At 38.2% G+C, this 21,951-nt stretch overlaps 1 protein-coding gene across 1 annotated transcript; it reads left to right on the plus strand.

Annotated features, from left to right (window-relative positions):
- Positions 1 to 5,525: 5,525 nt before the first annotated feature.
- On the plus strand, positions 5,526 to 17,373 carry LOC116468696 (5'-3' exoribonuclease 2-like). The gene is given in 4 exon segments (XM_032755364.2): positions 5,526 to 5,601; positions 14,197 to 15,353; positions 15,355 to 16,349; positions 16,352 to 17,373. Coding segments are annotated over 3 exon segments (2,835 nt in total). The 5' UTR covers positions 5,526 to 5,601; positions 14,197 to 14,229; the 3' UTR covers positions 17,068 to 17,373.
- The last annotated feature ends 4,578 nt before the right edge of the window (positions 17,374 to 21,951 follow it).

A 21,951-nucleotide genomic window follows, 5' to 3' on the forward strand; every position in this document is an offset into this window, starting at 1 on the left:
CATAATAATATAACATTAAGTGAAAAAATCTTATTTTTTCACTTAATTTTAAATATATACATATGTAAATATAAACTCAACTCTAATTTGTAACATTATAGGTATTTTTATATTTCCTATGAATAAAAATGTATATTGTACATAGATTTATATTTTCCACATGAACTTTAAAAGACCAGAGGGCAAAATGCTAACAAGGATTATCTCCAGATAGTGAAAGAGGCCTAATTATAATTTTATTCTTTAAAGGTTTCTGTTTGTTCCAAAGTTATGGAAATGTATTACTTTTAAATTGGAGCATAAATGTTATTTTAAATATATTTTATTCCCATATAGAAACATTTAAAGCAATTTCCTACAAAAGGCTAGAAACTAAAGGAAATTGAATCAGAAGTGGATGAAAACCAACATCAGATTGAAAAGCAAACAAAATACAAAAAAGATAGTTCCAGATAGCACCTATATAATTCTCTTCTTGACTGTACAGGATATTAAGCATTTGAATCATCATTTCATAGCAGATTTATGACTGTATTGAACAAATGTATAAATGATTTTCCCCTTTCATTATACTTACAGTACATATTGAATATTTTTCTGCCTCCAAAAAGAAAATAAAAAAGAAACAAACGTTCCTGTTTTCTATGTATGGATCTAAGCTAAGATAAAGGGATGCAGCAGAAACCTTGAGGAAGAGAATAATAAAAATTGACATTTTTTTCATGTATTGTACTAAACCCTATAATAAAATAGATGTGCTTTAAAAATAGTTTTACGGCCGGGCACGGTGGCTCATGCCTGTAATCCCAGCACTTTGGAAGGCCGAGGCGGGCGGATCACGAGGTCAGGAGATCGAGACCATCCTGGCTAACACAGTGAAACCCTGTCTCTAATAAAAATACAAAAAAATTAGCCGGGCATGGTGGCGGGTGCCTGTAGTCCCAGCTATTCGGGAGGCTGAGGCAGGAGAATGGCGTGAACCCGGGAGGCGGAGCTTGCAGTGAGCAGACATCGAGCCACTGCACGCCAGCCTGGGCGACAGAGCCAGACTCCATCTCCAAAAAAAAATCGTTTTACTCTTGTTTCTCTTGACTCTATGCTTTTATAAAGTTAAAACAATGAGTTTTTCTTTAAACAAAGGCAACATGCAATTTTAATGCGGCATCATAAATTATTGCATGATTTTGATGGCAACTTTAGGTAACATAGAAACACTAAGGAAGAAAGAAACATGCATTCCTCTTATACAGATAGAAGTTATTTTCAAGGACACAGACCTGCTGTCTAATAGTTTGCCTAGCCTTTCCAGAATTGTCAGGAGAGCCCAGTTTTTATCTTTGCATCCTCACTCCCAGAAGGTCTGGAAATATTCTTGGCTCACACCAAAAATTATATACTCCAGGAAAGAATTTTGTCTCCCTCCCAGAAACTGTCAAAGATTCCATAATCCAACACAATTTCAGAAGAAAGAGAAATATTAGAAAAGCATTAGCCAAAAAAAGTGTGTACATGTACTCTGTTTATAGATGTGCAACTGCTGAACTTCAAAACAGCACCCCTAGATAGACGTCTACTGATGTATATATACCAGATGAAGCCTCTATTTTCTCACAACCTAAGATTTCTAACCCCAGACAGAGTGACTCTCAGCTCCATTCCACAGATGAATTCTTAGCAGTCTTTCTCAAAACACGTGCATATGCTGTAGTGATCTCTTTGGCACTAACGGGTAATGATATGTGCCATGCAGAAGATGTTTGTGACATATGAGATTATTCCTAAGTCATGAAACATAAAGCTTTTCCTTTGAATCATTCTTTAACAAATAAGGCCAATTAGGTAGCAAGTGTTCCTTTGGGTCCAGGTAATTACATATAACATTTTAAAATACTTTTCTATAAAAGTGAAAACAATCCTATCAAAGCTATGATAATATCTACTCTAGACTCAGTTTTGCTGTTTTAAACTCCATTACATATTTCTATAGACTAAGAATTTCAGCATCTTTAAACAATAATGAGACCTCAAGAGATGATTTCAAAAATGCCTCTAATCCTTCCCCATTGTTTCATCACTTGCTTATACACAGGTCTTTTACCTTCATTAAGCTTCAGAGGTTTTATTAAATAATTATTTTCATTGTCCATGGACTCTGAGTGCATCGTACTGAGAAATAAAACAGTTTAATTTAGTTTTTGTTGTTTTTGTTTATCTCAGGGATTTATTTTAGGTCTTTGAGATGTTTTCCGTTTTCATGACCTAATGGCTGATTAATCTCATTTGAGTTCAAATATTTATTCAGTTGCTACCTCTTTGCACAAAAACCTTCGTGTGTGTTGGGTGCCTCGTTTTTTAATGATTGGGTCCTGCTATGCCTAAAAATAGAAATGAAAATTCAAACTTTATGACATATTTAAAGAAATCCATTAATAAATATTCCTTTAGGTTCTGTATGGCACAAAGATTTTGTTCACAGTCCTATTCTAGATAGCTCATCTGGTGCATATTTTTTCATATACTTAATATTTTTTTAAAAGTCACAGAATAAAGTGGAATTAAGGCCTTCTGAAGCAAGAGGGTAAGGACAAACCCAGAAGCAATGGCCCGGTAATATGACAGGGAACCTGGGTCGGTTAGGGATAAGACTGATCATCAAACAGAAGCCTCTGGAAGTTTAATTTCATGCTAAGTGTTAAGTCTTTCTCTATCTCTCTCTCCTTCCTCCCTCCCTTTTTCTTTTTGTTTCTCAGAAATGCACAACTAATCATCCTTGCTTGCCCAAAGTTAAAATTTAGTTAACGAAAACATCCACTAATAAGAACACCATATTTCCAAATCCAAGGAATAACATAGTTCCTGGGTTCAACATTTGAATCAGGAGTTTCATTTTTATCTAAGTTTTTTTATAGCTAGATTTTTTGTTGTAGGAATGAATATCATTTTCCATTATTGCAGATTCTAAATTAAGAACATGCTCAAAATTAGCTCATTTTAGTGTTACAGACAGTGATAGGAGTAAAATGTATTTCCACTTTTTATTATGATCTTATTGTCTGCCACAAAATTTTATTCTATTGCTTTGTGTGGGCTTTTTTTTAATACATATCATCTGATTTCCACAAAAGGCACATTTCCTTATCTTTAGACAGCAAAATATAAAGTTATATTTGGAAGGCAGCATTTCTGAATATTCTTCCTCAAAGAAGTGGAACCCTCTGCTTTTATGTTTGATTAAGAACATCACATGTATTTTAAGCACATGTAAATATCTCTTTTCCCTTGAAATGCTAGAGTTTTACAAGATTGGAAATGGAAAGAGGCATTTTAAAACTATCACTGTGATGATTACTGCTGATTTCTTATGTAAGCTATACCAAAGTTCAAATTTTTTGCCAAAATTACTCTATAAAAAGTTATATATTCTCACTATAGACTTGCTAAAGTGTCTCTTGCTAAAGGAACTCAAACTGGTTCATAAATATTGTTTCTCTTTTAATCTCCCAACTCCCCTTTGAGATAGATGCTATAATTACACTAGAAAGAATTTTATTCTGCTGTCCAAAAAATTATATTTATTATTTCTATTTCTGTGCTTGAAGAGGGTTCTATTGAAGAGGGTTCATTGTATTCAATCCCACCATGACCCAAGATGAGAGAGTTCTTCTCATTACTTTCTTTTTTCTGAGACAGAGTTTTGCTCTTGTCGCCCAGGCTAGAGTGCAATGGAGTGATCTTGGCTCACTGCAACCTTCACCTCTCAGGTTCAAGCAATTCTCCTGCCTCCACCTCTAGAGTAGCTGGGATTACAGGCACGTGCCACCACACTCGGCTAATTTTTGTATTTTTAGTAGAGGCAAGGCTTTACCATGTTGGCCAGTCTAGTCTCAGGTGACCTCAGGTGATCTGCCTGCCTCGGCCTTCCAAAGTGCTGGGATTACAGGCATGAGCCACCTCTCCTGGCCTCTTCTCATTACTTTCATGCTGAAATGTTTTATAACATATACTACAACAAGTAGGAATATCAAATATCCTGCTTTAGGATCTCTATCTCAAAAGAAAAAAAAAATACCTCCTAAAGTGATTGACCCCTGTGTGGCGGTTAATATAGAGTGTCAACTTGATTGCATTGAAGGATGAAAGTATTGTTCCTGGGTGTTTCTGAGAGGGTGTTGCCAAAGGAGATTAACATTTGAGGCAGCGGACTGGGAGAGGCAGACCCACCCTCAATCTGAGTGGGCACCATCTAATCAGCTGCCAGCGCTGCTAGGATAAAGCAGGCAGAGGAATGTGGAAGGAACGTGAATCTTCTGGCCTCCATCTCCCTCCCGTGCTGGATGCTTCCCGCCCTCAAACATCGGACTCCAAATTCTTGAGTTTTTGGACTCTTGGACTTACACCAGTGGTTTGCCAGGGGCTCTCAGTCCTTCATCCACAGACTGAAAGCTGCACTGTCGGCTACCCTGCTTTTGATGTTTTGGGAGGCAGGCTGGTTTCCTTGCTCGTCAGCTTGCAAATGGCCTATTGTGGGACTTCCTCTTGTGATCGTGTGAGTCAATACTCCTTAATAAGTTCCCTTCATGTACACATCTATCTTATTAGTGCTGTCCCTGTAGAGAACCCTGAGTAATACACCCCGAAATAAAGAAGTTTAGCAAAGTTCACGTGAATCATTTTTGTTTTGGTTTGTATTTGTTTTAATCAATTACATTCAAATTTTAGCTCTAGTTTATTTATAATAGAATGGTTTAACTTCATTTCTTTAGCTGAGGCATTAAGAAATTATGAACAAGCTTCTGCCATATTTTTATTCCTTAATATTTTATAATTTTAAAACCATTTTCACATGAAGTAACCTGACTTTTCAAGCAATCTTTTGTTAAGCAGGGCAGGAATTGTTATACATTTTCATAATGAGAAAATTAAAGTTTAGAGGAGGTTAAATACAGCCCAAGGTCACATTGCCAGCAACTAGCAGTGTTAAGCCTCGAAGCCTAAGCTGCGCCCACAGTTCTTTGTGCTGTATTAATGATGCATTGATAATTCCATGGTTACAAGAAACACATATTAAGTACCTAGTAAATAATTCATTGTGTGATTTTTCAAAGTATAAAGTAAAAGAAATAAAATGTACAACTTTTGTTCATGAGTTTACATTCTAATGCTAAGAGAAAGTATTAGAAGGAAAATATAGAAATATGTCTTCTACATCGAAACATGAGGAGTGTAGAAAGAAACATTGGAGATACGCAATCAGTGTACTTTACTATGGTACAAAGTGATTAAATGGGCCCTAGTGAAGCACAAAGTTTTCTCTTGGTTTGCTAGAGAAGCAACGTCTGCATTGTTCCAATTTAGTCACTAAGTGTCAAAACTTAATGTTTCTCTTACCAGAGAAATATGCCTGGTTTCAAGATTACCAGACTGACTACTGTAAACAATTTCTGCAGTCAATTCACAGGACCTCCACAGTGTGCCTTTTGCTGGGTAGGAAAATGCCAGGCAGCTTGGAAAACAAGAAGACACATTTATGTCTACCATGAGCATTGGCAGCAGCCAATTATCCCACACTGTTTTCGGCTAGCCAGTGCTGAAGAGAGCAAGGTCAGTACTCTTTTAGCTGAAAGTCCTAGGAGTCAACTAAGTGTGGCACTTTCTGTGTCATTTTCAAAGTATTTTATAATACTAAATAGTCACTAAATACAGTTTATAGAATTTCGCACTTGGAGCATAAACTTTATGATCCTTCTCTTCCTGACTATTGTCATTTTCTTTTTGGCAAAGAATCAGATTTCTTCATTCTCTCTTTTCTAGTACTTCAACGAGCACTTATGCATTCTGTTTACATAATAGTTTATTGACAATTCTTTTGGAGGTGTTCTGCAAGCCACTTACTTCACCTGTGGGTTTCAAGGCTTTGGTTTATCTTGCAAAACAGACAATATCACCCACATCACTGCTCTCCAACTATTTGTGGGAAAGAACCAGTATTTTTTAATTATTATTTCAACTCTGTCACAAACCTCTATGTAGTTGTACTGTGCATGGCTGGTTCACAATGCACACATGCAAGTCTGACAACACACAATCCAGTCTATACATGATCAGTGGAACAAGGCCACTGATCCCAAGCTTGAATGTCATAGAAATGTCAGATTGCTACAAAATTTTCTGAGTGTTCATTCCTTATTTCTGTAACAGTGTGCATCAAATTTAGCTTTGATCTACACTTTCCACAGAGATCCATGACCCTTAGTACAAAACTGTGACCACCTGAGGAGCTCAATTGCTACTATCTAGTGGAATGACTCTTCTGGAGAATTCTTTCAGCCTAACCAACTACACATTTTCTTCAAGTACTGAACCTTCTACTTCATTTCCTTGCTGTTACAGTCTGTTTCCTTCTATGTATTACACATGTCCAGGAATGGACATTTCTGATATAGTCTTCTTTATAATTGGAAGACAGAGCTCATTTTTACTGTTTATTTATTTTTGAGACAGAGTCTTGCCCTGTCGTCTAGGCTAGAGTGCAGTGGCACAATCTCAGCTCACTGCAACCTCCACCTCCCAGGTTCAAGTGATTCTCGTACCTCAGCCTCCCAAGCAGCTGGGATTACAGGCATGCACCAACACACCCAGCTAATTTTTGTATTTTTAGTAGAGATGGGGTTTCACCATATTGTTCAGGCTGGTCTCGAGATCCTGACCTCAAGTGATCCTCCCACCTGGGTCTCCCAAAGTGCTGGGATTACAGATGTGAGCCACTGCACACATCCAGAGCTCATTTTTAAAAAGATATAGTCTCTACCCCAGGTTAAAAGCTGTATGTCAACATGCTAGAAGTGTCTTAAAGATAGAATGCCCATATTAATGCTAACAACTTAAGTGACCACTTTAAACCACATGTGTGGCCCAGGAGGCTCACAGCAAATATTTGACCAATTAATAACAGGAAGCATCAAAGGGAGAGAAGTGAGGTGATCACAAAATTTAACATCTAAATGTAGTTTATAATTCAGAACTCAAAAAAAATTATATTATACAGGCATACCTCACTTAATTGTATATCCCTTTATCGCACTTCCCAGATATTGTATTTTTCACACATTGAAGGTTTACAGCAACCCTGCACTGAGAAAACCTATCAGTGCCATTTTCCCAAGGGTGTGTGTTCACTTCATATCTCTGTGTCACATTTTGGTAATCCTCACAATATTCTCACAGTATTTCAGACCTTTTCATTATTATTATATCTGCTATGGTGATCTATGATCACTGATCTTTGATGTTACTTTAACTGTTTTGAGGCACCACAAACCATACCCATATGACAGCAAACTTAATCAATAAAGGTTGTGTGTGTTCTGAATGCTCCACCGACTAATCATTCCCCATCTCTCTCCCTCTCCTCTAGCCTCCTTATTCCCTGAGACACAACAATATTGAAATTAAACCAATTAATAACTGTCCCATGGCATCTAAGTGTTCAAGTGAAAGGAAGAGTCGCATATCTCTCACTTTAAATGAAAACCTAGAAAAAATTAAGCTTAGTGAAGAAGGCATATCTAAAGCTGAGATAGGCCAAAAGCTAGACTTCTTGTGCCAAATAGTTAGCCAAGCTGTGAATGAAAAGGAAAAGTTCTTTGAGAACATTAAAGCCGCTACTCCAGTGAACACACAAATGACAAGAAAGCAAAACAGCCTTATTGCTGGTAGGGAGAAAGCGTGAGTGGTCCAAATAGAAGATCAAACCAGCAACAACTTTCTCTTAAGCCAAAGCCTAATCCAGAGGAAAGCCCTACCTCTTTTCAGTTCTATGAAGGCTGAGAGAGGTGAGGAAGCAACTGAAGAAAAGTCAGAAGCTAGCAGAGGTTGTTACATGAGGTTTAAGGAAAGAAGCTGTCTCCACAGCATAAAAGAGTTACAATAAATAAACATGAACAGGGCAGGAGACGGCTCTCCACTCACCAGGAATGTCAGGCAATAATCAGGTGATGGTCAGGTGGTTGTTAAACTGTCTCACTAAGATAGTAATTGGTCACAGCTGGCACCAGAAAAAGGCCGTCTCCAAGTAGATAGAAAACACCTGAAGCTAGTGATCACCTGCTTCCTGATAAGATCTCAGGAATTGGGTAAGTGGGCTCCAGCATGTGTACTAAAAGGCAAAATGGCAGAGTTTAACTGGTATATGACCTTCTAGGAACACTTGACTGGTGAGGGAAGAATGCCTCAAGTGAGCATGCGTACAACTCCAATAATTACACTGCACATACAGCCCCTCCCAAGTGCTACAGGCCACTGCAGATGCGGACAGCCCAACCCAAGGAAAGAATCAGGAGAGACGAGACACAAGACCCCAGAAGTATGCCAACATATAAAACCCTAAGTCAAAGGTCAAGCTGCACACTTGAATCTCTCAAGTCACCCGCTTGGGCCCCTTACAAGTGTACTCTGCTTCCTTTCATTCCTGCTCTAAAATTTTTTAATAAAATTTCAAACCTGCTCTAAAACTTGCCTCGGTCTCTCCCTCTGCCTTATGCTCCTTGGTCAAATTCTTTCCTTTGAGGAGGCAAGAATTGACCCACACAGATTCACCACTGCTAACAAAACTACAAGGTAAAGAAGCAAATGCTGATGTGGAAGCCACAGCAAGTTACGAAGAAAATCTAGCTACGATCATTAATGAAGGTGGCTGCACCAAACCACAGATTTTCAAGAGAGACAAACCAGCCATCTATTGAAACAAGATGCCATCTAGGATTTTCATAGCTAAAGAAGGGAAGTCAATACCTGGCTTCAAAGCTTCAAAGAACCGTCTAACTCTCTTGTTAGGGACTAATGCAGCTGATGACTTTAAATTAAAGCCAATGCTCATTTACCATTCTGACAATCTGATGGTTCTTAAGAATTACGCTGCATCTACTCTTGCTGGGCTCTAGAAATGGAACAACACAATCTGAATGACAGCACAGTTTGCTGAATATTATAGGCCTAGGAGTGAAACCTACTGCTCAGAAAAAAAGATTCCTTTCAAAATACTACTGCTATTGACAATGCACCTGGTCACTCAAGAGCCATGATGGAGATATATAAGATTAATGTTGTTTTCATGCCTGCTAACACAACATTCATTCTTTAACCCATGGGTCAAGGAGTAATTTTGACTTTCAAGTCTTATGATTTAAGAAATACATTTCGTAAGGCTATAGCTGCCAAAGATAGTAATTCCTGTGCTGGATCTGGGCAAAGTCAATTGAAGATATTTACCATTCTAGATGTCATTAAAACATTCATGATTCATAGGAGGAAGTCAAAATATCAACATTATCAGGAGTTTGAAAAAAGTTGATTTCAACCCTCATGGAAGGCTTTGAGGGGTTCAAGACCTCAGTGGAGGAAGTCACTGCAGATGTGGTAGAAATACCAGGAGAACTAGAATTAGAAATGGAGCCTGAAGCTTTGACTGAATTCCTGCAATCTCAAGATCAAACCTTAACAAATACAAGTTGCTTCACATATATGAGCAAAGAAATTGATTTCTTGACATGAATCTACTCCTGGTGAAGATCCTGTGAACACTGTTAAAATAACAAAGGATTTAGAATATTACACCAACTTAGCTGATAAAGCAGCATCGGGATTTGAAAGGATTGACTTTAACTTTGAAAGAAGTTCTACTACTGTGGGTAAAATGCTATCAAACAGCATCACATGCTATAGAGGAATCTTTTTTAAAAGGAAGGGTCAATTGATATAGCAAATTTATCGTCTGATTTTAAGAAATTGCCAGAGCCATCCCAGCCTTCAACAACTATCACTTTGATCACTCAGCAGCCACCAACATTGTGGCAAGACCCACCAGCAAAAAGATGATGACTCACTGAAGACTCAGATGTTCATTAGCATTTTTAGCAATCAAGTATTTTTTATTAATGTATGTACATTTTTAGATATAATACTACCACACACTGCATAGACTATAGTACGGTATAAATATAACATTTATATTCACTGGGAAACCAAAAATTTGTGTGACTAACTTTATTATGATATTCACTTTGCTGCAGTGGTTTGAAATCAAATCCTCAATATGTCTGAAGTATGCCTGTAACATAACATAATAAATTTCAATTGTGAAATATATGGACCTAAACCTTTTCTTCTTTCAGGAAAAGTTACAAAGAGTATAATGTACTTACAAAAAAAATTTTTTAATAATCAGTGAAAGAATACAGGCATTGGTGGACAACACTTAAAGTAACATTATCTTCCTTGCCAATGATTTGGTAGAGATAAGGGAGGGTGCTGGAAGAAGGTGGTTATTGCCCTCCTAAAATCCTCCTTGTGGTCCTAGGAGGCAATGGAAAGTTCTAGATGCTAACTCTGAGTGGTAATAGCAGGAACACTACTGCTGTCTTCACCCACCTCTTCGTACAAACACATATTCAGAGATTCACTTGAATTTTAGGCAGATTTGCTTTCTCTGCTTTCTCTGTTCTGTAAAGAATCAAGAGTCAGAAAGTTGCCCTAAGATCCTATATCCTGACCAGCATGCACCGAATGGGAATTCTAAATTAATGTATTATTATTGTCAATGGCAAAGGGAGCTTCCTAATATCCACTCTAATGAGAAAAGAAGAACAAAAACACAAGAAAATAAAGGAAAACAATAGCTTTTGTGCAGGAGAGATTATAGCAGAAAGATTTGACATTTATTTTACCAGAAGTTATTATCTAATATATTACAAGGTCAGACCTGTATGAATGATAAAAATCAGAGAATTATTAAGGCTCACAGACCATGTCTTCTATTCTGAACAATGAGTGTTTGGGATACAACAAAACAAAGGTACTTTACACTTAAAGAATATTTTTCCCTCATTTAAATTTCATTCACTCCTTACCCAAATATCACTGACTCTTTTATTGGACCTTATTCACTTGTCATCATTATTGCTTTTTTCATCTCCTTACTATAGAAATAAAATACACATGCAAGAACCTTGGGCTGAACTTACATCAAGTCCCACTGGAACACTGTAATAACACAAAATAAATCCTGAAATATAGACTTAACAATATAGATAGTTCTATGAAGCTGGAGCTTACAATTTTTCTTTTCTAGAATCAGCCCTTAATCATACACCTCTTCTTTTCTTTTACTTGTACAGACTTTCAACCCTTCTTGCTACATTCAAGACATAGAAATTCAGCCAGAAGACAACTCAAGACATTTTGTGGATCTATGCCTTGCCTTCAGAAAAGCAAATATCTACCATAAAAAAACCACTGGTCCAATATTCACTTCTATAAGAAATGCAAGGGCAAATAAATTATAGATTTTATTATCGCTAATAGGGAGAGTCACTTAACCATTACTCCTTACTACATTCTGCTTTTCTAACAAAATTTCGACTGAATATTCTCCCTCAGAGCCTCCAAAAGGAACCAGCTGATGACAACTGATTTTGGACTTCTGGCCTCCTGAACTGTAAGAAAATAAATATCTGTTGTTTTAAGCAAGCCATGTTGTGATTGTTTGTTACAGAAGCTCTAGGAAACTAAAATACTTAATATCTAAGTATCTTAAAACTAAGATACCTTCTTATACCTTCTTATCATGCGATCATAGAAAATATGTCCAATTAGTCACAAGTGGGATTGGGCAAGAGAAGATGGATAAGGGGTGTAAATCCTTCACCACAATTAAGAAATTATACGTAGAAATTGCATCCTATTGGTGAAACAATAAAATCATTGTGCGGAATAAGAACAGCATTACAGTGTGGTGGCTCAAACCTGTACTCCCAGCAATTTGGGAGGCTGAAGCAGGCAATTCACTTGAGGTCAGGAGTTTGAGACCAGCCTGACCAACATGGTTAAACCCTATCTCTACTAAAAATACAAAAATTAGCAGGGCATGGTGGCACGTGCCTGTAGTCCCAGCTACTTGGGAGGCTGAGAAGCAGGAGAACCACTTGAACCTGGGAGGTGGAGGTTGTAGTGAGCCAAGATTGTGCCACTGCACTTCAGTCTGGGTGACAGAATGAGACTCCATCTCAAAAAAAGAGAACATCAATATGGTATGGCTTAATATAGAATATAGAAGCCTGGGTTTCAGTCCTACCTTTACCACTTGAAATGTGTATGTATCTTTTTATTATTATTATTTCAATAGATCTGGGGGGAACCAGTAGTGTTTGATTACATGAATAAGTTCTTTAGTGGTGATTTCTGAGATTTTGGTGCACCCATCACCTGAGCTGTGTACAATGTATCCAATGTGTAGTCTTTCATCCCTCACCTCCCTCCCACCCTCTCCTCTAAATTCCCAGAGTCCATTGTATCTTTCTTATGCTTTTACATCCTCATAGCTTAGCTCCCACATATGAGTGAGAACATACAATGTTTGATTTTCCATTCCTGAGTTACTTCACTTAGAAAAAATGGTCCCCAATTCCATCCACATTGCTGTGAATGCCATTATTTCACTCCTTTTTATGGCTGAGTACTATTCCTTGGTGTATATATACCACATTTTCTTTATCCATTCTTTGATTGATAGGCATTTTGGCTGGTTCCATATTTTTGCGATTACAAATTGCGCTGCTATAAACATGCGTGTGCAGGTATCTTTTTTGTATAATGACTTCTATCCTTTCATCTGGGGTAGATACCTAGTAGTGGGATTGCTGGATCAAATGGTAGTTCTACTTTTAGTTATTTAAAGAATCTCCACACTGTTTTCCACAATGGTTTTACTAGTTTACATTCCCACCAACAATGTAAAAGTGTTCCCTTTTCACTACATCTATGCCAACATCTATTTTTTTTAATTTTTTGATTATGCCATTCTTGCAGGAGTAAGGTAGTAATGCATAGTGGTTTTGATTTGCATTACCCTGATAATTCGTAATGTTGAGCATTTTTTTTCTTATATTTGTTGGGCATTTGTATATCTTCTTTTGAGAATTGTCTATTCATGTCCTTAGCTCACTTTTTGATGGGATTGTTTGATTTTTCTTACTGATTTGTTTGAGTTCCTTGTAGATTCTGGATATAAGTCCTTTGTTAGAAGTACAGATTGTGAAGATTTTCTCCTACTCTGTAGGTTGTCTGTTTACTCTGCTGATTATTTCTTTTGCTGTGCAGAAGCATTTTAGTTTAAGTTCCATCTATCTTTATTTTTGTTGCATTTGCTTTCGGGTTCTTGGTCATGAAATCGTTGCCTAATCCAATGTCTAGAGGGTTTTTTCTAATGTTATCTTCCAGAATTTGTATGGTTTGGGGTCTTAAATTTAAGTCTTTGATCCATCTTGAGTTAAATTTTTTATAAGATGAGAGAAGAGGATCCAGTTTCATTCTTCTACACGTGGCTAGCCAATTATCCCAGCACCATTTGTTGAATAGGGTCTCCTTTCCCCACTTTATGTTTTTGTTTGCTTTGTCAAAGATCAGTTGACTATATCTATTTGGTTTTATTTCTGGGTTCTCCATTCTGTTCCATTTGCTTATATGCCTGTTTTTATGCCAGTACCATGCTGTTTTGGTGACTATGGTCTTATAGTATAGTTTGAAGTCAGATAATGTGATGCCTCCAGATTTGTTCTTTTTACTTAGTCTTGCTTTTGGCTATGCAGGCAGGCCCATTTTGGTCCAATATGAATTATCACAATTACTACTATTGTGTTGCTGTCTATCTCATTTCTTAGGTCTAGTAGTAATTGTTTTATAAATTTTGGAGCAACAGTGTTAGGTGCAAATATATTTAGAATTGTGATATTTTCCTGTTGAACTAGTTTTTTTATTAATATATAATGATGTCCCTCTTTATCTTTTTTAACTGCTGTTGCTTTAAAGTTTGTTTTGTCTGATATAAGAATAGCTACTCCTGCTTACTTTTGGTGTCCATTTGCATAGAATATCTTTTTCCACCTTTTAACTTTAAGTTTAGCATATTCCTGGAATGTAGTAAGTACTAAATAAATGCTTATTTACACTTCATGTCATATTTTTAATTGTTAATACACCAGCAAACAAAATAAGCACACCAAAAACTTATTCTGATGTTTCCTCAGGGGAAAATTATAGTAAGTAAGGATATGGTATAAATATCTGAACGGCCAACTGGTGGGAGGATAAGCCACTTTTAGTAGCAAATAAGCTATTAACACACTCTTTGGTTATGCTCGTCAGCCAGTCAGCTGCCGCCTCCAGCCATGTGCCACTATGGGAGTCCTGGCTTTCTTCCGCTGGCTCAGCCAAAAGTACCCGTCCATCATAGTCAACTGCGTAGAAAAGAAGCCAAAACAATGCAATGGTGTAAAGATTCCGGTTGATGCCAGTAAACCTAATCCAAATGATGTGGAGTTTGATAATCTGTATTTGGATATGAATGGAATCATCCATCCCTGTACTCATCCTGAAGACAAACCAGCACCAAAAAATGAAGATGAAATGATGGTTGCAATTTTTGAGTACATTGACAGACTTTTCAGTATTGTAAGACCAAGACGACTTCTCTACATGGCAATAGATGGAGTGGCACCACTTGCTAAAATGAACAAGCAGCGTTCAAGGAGGTTCAAGGCATCAAAAGAAGGAATAGAAGCAGCAGTCGAGAAGCAGTGAGTCAGGGAAGAAATATTGGCAAAAGATGGCTTTCTTCCTCCAGAAGAAATAAAAGAAAGATTTGACAGCAACTGTATTACACCAGGAACTGAATTCATAGACAATCTTGCTAAATGCCTTCACTATTACATAGCTGATCGTTTAAATAATTACCCTGGGTGGAAAAATTTGACAGTTATTTCATCTGATGCTAGTGCTCCTGGTGAAGGAGAACATAAAGTCATGGATTACATTAGAAGGCCAAGAGCCCAGCCTAACCATGCCCCAAATACTCATCATTGTTTATGTAGAGCAGATGCTGATCTCATTTTGCTTAGCCTTGCCACACATGAACCCAACTTTACCATTATTAGAGAAGAATTCAAACCAAACAAGCCCAAACCATGTGGTCTTTGTAATCAGTTTGGACATGAGGTTAAAGATTGTGAAGGTTTGCCAAGAGAAAAGAAGAGAAAGCATGATGAACTTGCCGATAGTCTTCCTTGTGCAGAAGGAGAGTTTATCTGCCTTCGGCTTAATGTTCTTCGTGAGTATCTGGAAAGAGAACTCACAATGGCCAGCCTACCATTCACATTTGATGTTGAGAGGAGCATTGATGACTGGGTTTTCATGTGCTTCTTTGTGGGAAATGACTTCCTCCCTCATTTGCCATCAGTAGAGATTAGGGAAAATGCAATTGACCGTGTGGTCAACATATACAAAAACGTGGCACACAAAACTGGGTACTGACAGTGATTATGTCAATCTGCAAAGAGTACAGATGATCATATTAGCAGTTGGTGAAGTTGAGGATAACATTTTTAAAAAGAGAAAGGATGATGAGGACAGTTTTAGAAGACAACAGAAAGAAAAAAGAAAGAGAATGAAGAGAGATCAACCAACTTTAACTCCTAGTGGAATATTAACTCCTCACGCCTCGGGTTCAAGAAATTCACCAGGTTCTCAAGTAGCCAGTAATCCGAGACAAGCAGCCTATGAAATGAGGATGCAGAATAACTCTAGTCCTTCAATATCTCCTAATACGAGTTTCATATCTGATGGCTCCCCGTCTCTAATAGGAGGAATTAAGCGAAAAGCAGAAGGCAGTGACAGTGAACCTGAGCCAGAGGATAACGTCAGGTTATGGGAAGCTGGCTGGAAGCAGCGGTACTACAAGAACAAATTTGACGTGGATGCAGCTGATGAGAAATTCCGTCAGAAAGTTGTGCATTCGTAGGTCGAAGGACTTTGCTGGGTTCTTAGATATTATTATCAGGGCTGTGCTTCCTGGAAGTGGTATAATCCATTTCATTTTGCACCATTTGCTTCAGACTTTGAAGGCATTGCAGACATGCCATCTGATTTTGAGAAGGGTACAAAACCGTTTAAACCACTGGAACAACTTATGGGAGTTTTTCCAGCTGCAAGTGGTAATTTTCTACCTCCATCATGGCGGAAGCTCATGAGTGATCCTGATTCTAGTATAATTGACTTCTATCCTGAAGATTTTGCTATTGATTTGAATGGGAAGAAATATGCATGGCAAGGTGTTTCTCTCTTGCCATTCGTGGATGAGCGAAGGCTACGAGCTGCCCTAGAAGAGGTATACCCAGACTTCACTCCAGAAGAGACCAGAAGAAACAGCCTTGGAGGTGATGTCTTATTTGTGGGGAAACATCACCCACTCCATGACTTCATTTTAGAGCTGTACCAGACAGGTTCCACAGAGCCAGTGGATGTACCCCTGAACTATGTCATGGGATTCAAGGAAAGTTTTCTCTGGATGAAGAAGCCATTCTTCCAGATCAAATAGTATGTTCTCCTGTTCCTATGTTAAGGGATCTGACACAGAACACTGTAGTCAGTATTAATTTTAAAGACCCACAGTTTGCTGAAGATTATATTTTTAAAGCTGTAATGCTTCCAGGAGCAAGAAAGCTAGCAGCAGTACTGAAACCTAGTGACTGGGAAAAATCCAGCAACGGACAGCAGTGGAAGCCTCAGCTTGGCTTTAACCGTGACCGGAGGCCTGTGCACCTGGATCAGGCAGGCTTCAGGACTTTGGGCCATGTTACGCCAAGAGGCTCAGGAACTGGCATTTACAGCAATGCTGCACCACCACCTGCGACTTACCAGGGAAACTTATACAGGCCGCTTTTGAGAGGACAAGCCCAGATTCCAAAACTTATGTCAAATATGAGGCCCCAGGATTCCTGGCAAGGTCCTCCTCCCCTTTTCCAGCAACGAAGGTTTGACAGAGGCGTTGGGGCTGAACCTCTGCTCCCATGGAAACGGATGCTGCAAACCCAGAATGCAGCCTTCCAGCCAAACCAGTACCAGATGCTAGCTAGGCCTGGTGGGTATCCACCCAGACTAGATGATCTTGGAGGGAGACAGGGATATCCCAGAGAAGGAAGGAAATATCCTTTGCCACCACCCTCAGGAAGATACAATTGAAATTAAGCTTTTGTAAAGCTTTCCCAAATCCTTTCATCATTCTACAGTTTTATGCCATTTGTGGAAAGATTTCTTTCTCAAGTAGTAGTTTTTAATAAAACTACAGTACTTTGTGTATTTCTTTTAACTGTGTATATTTCTACTGATCTGATCTCACTGTTTATGTTGCTTTCCAAAGATGTATGTTGCATAATACAGTGGATCTGAATTTATTATTGCTTATAAAACACATTTGATGGAATAGGAGTACTGGTTTTTCATAATGGTTAAAAATGAAACCAGCTGTGGATTTCAAAACACAGTGTATTCTAGATCATCTAAGATCCATGCTGATTTTTATTGCACAAGAATTAGGTTTGAACTCTTGAGCTGGAACCCTCAGCAAACTAGACTGTATATTGTTCAGTATTTCTTTGGAAACATTTCATTAATGTACTTGTCTTACAGAAATTTCTGGACTTTAGTAAAAAAAAAAAATAAAGTTAAACTTTTAAAACTCTAAAAAAAAAAAAGCTATTAACACATTATAAGGTAATTAGACTGATCCAGCCAGATACAAAGGAGTACTTGCCTCATGTAAAAGGATTTTTTTTTCAGACTTTTTAGGCAGATTTTTTATTCAGGCATACACACAAAAATATGTTTTCTGAAAGACTGTACACAAAAAACTGCCCTACTGAATCCTTGCCCATATACCTGTGAAAAGAGCTCTGAACTGAGCATTGGATTGACTTCAGACTCTGCTGTTCACTAGCTCTGTGACTTCCCTAAGTTTATGTTCTCATGATTTAAAAAAAATCGGTAAAATATGTATCTTGTATAATTTCTGTAAGGATTGAATAATAATACAAGCGAATTAGAACTTTGTCAATTATAAGTTAATACACACTATGCAGTATTCTGTAACTGTGATGAAATGCTCTGAGGGCTGTGAACAGAAGGGTCAGGCCCAGCGTTCGAGCCCTACCCTAGGAGGTGGTAATCCTGGAGAAGGCTGAATGTCATGTCCAAGTTCACGCATCTAGGGCAGAGGGTGCAACATGACCCTGGTCCAGTTACTATGAGAAAACGTTTCTAATGGTCCATTTTCAAGGCATAATAAATCTAAGTACTGGCAGCCACCCTGCAGATGTAACAAACCACACAGCTCATGCTCCTAGAAAGTCACAATAAGCGAACAGAATGTACAGAAGGCATCAGCCCATAAAAGAGAAGACAGTTTTGGTATTGGGAAATCCAAACTTAAGCGGGGAAGGGGACCAGGGTATAACTTTATAAGAGGAAGATAATGAGACTTAGGCAATGTCTGGGAGGATTGTAACCCCATAGTACTCAACCAATGAGGAACTGGGAGAGGGACTTGTGTGCTGGGAGATAAATTACCTGCTGTAACTGCCCCAGGTGTGCCTGCCTACCAGACACCCAATCTTGCAAGGCCACCATGAAAAGTCTCACTTCCACTGTTCTTCATGTCTCTGAGTTAATTCTTCGGGTTTGGATGAGTAAATGTGTGTTTCTCACCGTCACTTATCTCCTTCAAGCCTCATGCAGTAACAGATAACTTTGGGTGTGACTGCCCAGATCATGTGCATCCCTTCTTGAGAATGAGCCTGATTCAGAGAAGCAGGTCATCAGGATGCTTCTGATGTGTGACCCTGTTCCCTGAGCCATAGGTGATTTCTCCAGGAGTACAGACCCAACCAAAGCAGTCAATCATATTCTGTTTCATTTAAACTGAGGAACACAGACATGCAGAGCCTTAGAATTGCTGGAGCTGGGTATCCTTGGAGATAGGTATTCCAGAAGGAAGTCCAAAAATGGCTGCTGCCAAGTCCCTGGAATCTCCCAGATTTCTTTTTTTCCTAAATCAACTTTTCCTTTACTTTCATGACATAAGCCAATAGCTTTCTACCAAATTCTTCATTTTAACTTAAGCCAATTAGGTCTTCATCCTTGGTCACCATCACGGTCATTCATCGTCAGAAATGCAGGGGACTGATATTGCATTATTCTAATTTTACAGAAAATGTATGGGCCTATTTAAAATAATATCTATAAGAAATAGTATAATATTATATTTTATTTTATAAGCAATACAAGTCTAACTGACAAATAAACCCGGAACCCCACATTATAATGTATTTTATTTAAGGTGGACAATTGGAAACTTACTAACCAAAAGAAGTAGGGAGACAAGACAATGATATTTCTTGTTCATGTTCTTTTTGTTGAGGTTTTCAATAAACTGAAAAAGAATCAAACTTTCTACTAAAAGAAAAAAACCCAACTGTGACACTACCTTTTGCACTTTTTAACTACACATTTTTTTATTATAGGCTGAGGCGGGTGGATCACAAGGTCAGGAGTTCAAAGCCAGCCTGGCCAAGATAGTGAAACCCCATCTCTACTAAAAATACAAAAATTCTCTGGGCATGGTGGCAGGCACCTGTAATCTCAGCTACTCGGAAGGCTGAGGCAGAGAATCGCTCGAACCCGGGAGGCGGAGGTTGCAGTGAGCTGAGATCACGCCACTGCATGCCAGCCTGGGTGACAGAGTGAGACTCCATCTCAAAGAAAAAAAAAAGAGTCTATATGCCTATCTTGTTTATATAGATATACACAATTGTAAAAAAATAGATCTCGTTATTGCTACCAAAAATTTGTAAAGTTTTAAAATAGATAAGGTTACCAAATGAACATAATTAGAGTAAAATGCATAAACTGTTAACAAGACAATATACTAGGTAATATAAACACTATACATAAAATCAGAGGCAATAAAGAATATCTCAAGAATAAGATCAATTCCCATGTCAAAATTTTACTGCTGAAATTTCAGAGGTCTGTAACGGTTTTCCTTAATGACAAACTTTTAAAAACTTGATTAAATTGATGTAATAGCCTGGGAACTATCTTAAAGAACACAAAGACAGTATCAAAATCAGATTTTTCACTAATTTACCCTGAAATTATAAGTTTTATAAATCTTCTTTAAAAATGGCTTTGTTTCCAAGGCCGGGCGTGGTGGCTCACGCCTGTAATCCCAGCACTTTAAGAGGCCGAGGCAGGTGGATCACAAGGTCAGGAGATCGAGACCATCCTGGCTAGCACAGTGAAACCCCGTCTCTACTACAAAATACAAAAATTAGCTGGGCACGGTGGCAGGCGCCTGTAGTCCCAGCTGCTCGGGAGGCTGAGGCAGGAGAATGGCATGAACCCGGGAGGTGGAGCTTGCAGTGAGCCGAGATCACGCCACTGCACTCCAGCCTGGGCGACAGAGCAAGACTCTGTCTCAAAAAAAAAAAAAAAAAGACTTTGTTTCCATCTATATAGATCTTAACTCTTAACAATTGTCTTCTTTTAAACACTCTTTTAAAAATAGGCAGGTGATATAAAATGTATTTAGAAATGCAAAGAAACTAGAATAGTGAAACAACCTTGAAAAATAATAACAAATTGGGGGCTTACATTTCCGAAAATAAAGATTTGCTATAAAACTGTGATCATCAAGACATTGTGGGATTGGTGTTAAAACAAACAAATAGATCAATGGACTGTGCAGAAATAGACCCATACATGTATGATTGCATTAGTCAGCTAGAGTTGCCATAACGAGGTACCACAGATCAAGTGACTTAAACAACAGAAATTTACTTTATCACAGTACTGGAGGTTGGAAGTCCAAGATCAAGGGGTCAGCAGCCTTGGTTTCTGGTGAGGCTTTTATTCCCGGCTTGCAGGTGGCCACCTTCTCACTGTTTCTTTACATGGCCTTTTCCTCAGTGCTCAAGTGGAGAGAGAATTTTCTGGTGTCTCTTTCCCTTCTTCTAAGGATACTAGGCCTACTAGATCAGGGAGTCCTGACCTTATGACTTCTTTTAAGCTTAATTACCTCCTTAAAGACCCTCCCTTCAAAAACAATCACTTTGGGAGTTAGGGCTTCAACATACGGAATTTGGAGAGAAATAATTCCATTCATAACAATGGTCAATACTTTTTGCAGAGATGTAAAGGAAGTCTGTGCAGAATGGATAGTCTCTTCAACAAATGGTACTGGAACAATTGGATATCTGTAGCCAAAGGGTGGGGGAAAAAGTACTTCAATCCATACATTGCCTCATATACAAAAATCGACTCAAAATGGGTGACAGACCTAAATGTAAGAACTAAAACTACAGAACTTCCAAAGGCACTGTTAAAAATGAAAACAACAAACTGAAAGAATATCTCTGCAAATAACATATCTGACAAAAAAGCTATGCAAAGAACCCTCAAAACTCAATAAAAAGAAAACAAACAACCCAATCTTTAATGGGAAAAAGCTCTGAATGGACCTTTACCAAAGAAGATACATGGATGTCAAATAAGCACATGAAAATATGCTTAATATCATTAATCATTAGGAAAAGGGAAATTAAGACCACAATGGAAAACCACTACACACCTAAAAGAATGGCTAAAATTCATCCCATTCTGGGTATATACCCAAAGGACTATAAATCATGCTGCTATAAAGACACACGCACACGTATGTTTGTTGCGGCACCATTCACAATAGCAAAGACTTGGAACCAACCCAAATGTCCAACAACGATAGACTGGATTAAGAAAATGTGGCACATATACACCATGGAATACTATGCAGCCATAAAAAATGATGAGTTCGTGTCCTTTGTAGGGACATGGATGAAACTGGAAAACATTCTCAGTAAACTATCGCAAGGACAAAAAACCAAACACCGCATGTTCTCACTCACAGGTGGGAATTGAACGATGAGAACTCATGGACACAGGAAGGGGAACATCACACTCCGGAGACTGTTGTGAGTTGGGGGGAGGGGGGAGGGACAGCATTAGGAGATATACCTAATGCTAAATGACGAG

The sequence above is a fragment of the Hylobates moloch genome, unplaced genomic scaffold (assembly GCF_009828535.3).
Source record: "Hylobates moloch isolate HMO894 unplaced genomic scaffold, HMol_V3 SCAFFOLD_5, whole genome shotgun sequence".
NCBI lineage: Eukaryota > Metazoa > Chordata > Mammalia > Primates > Hylobatidae > Hylobates > Hylobates moloch.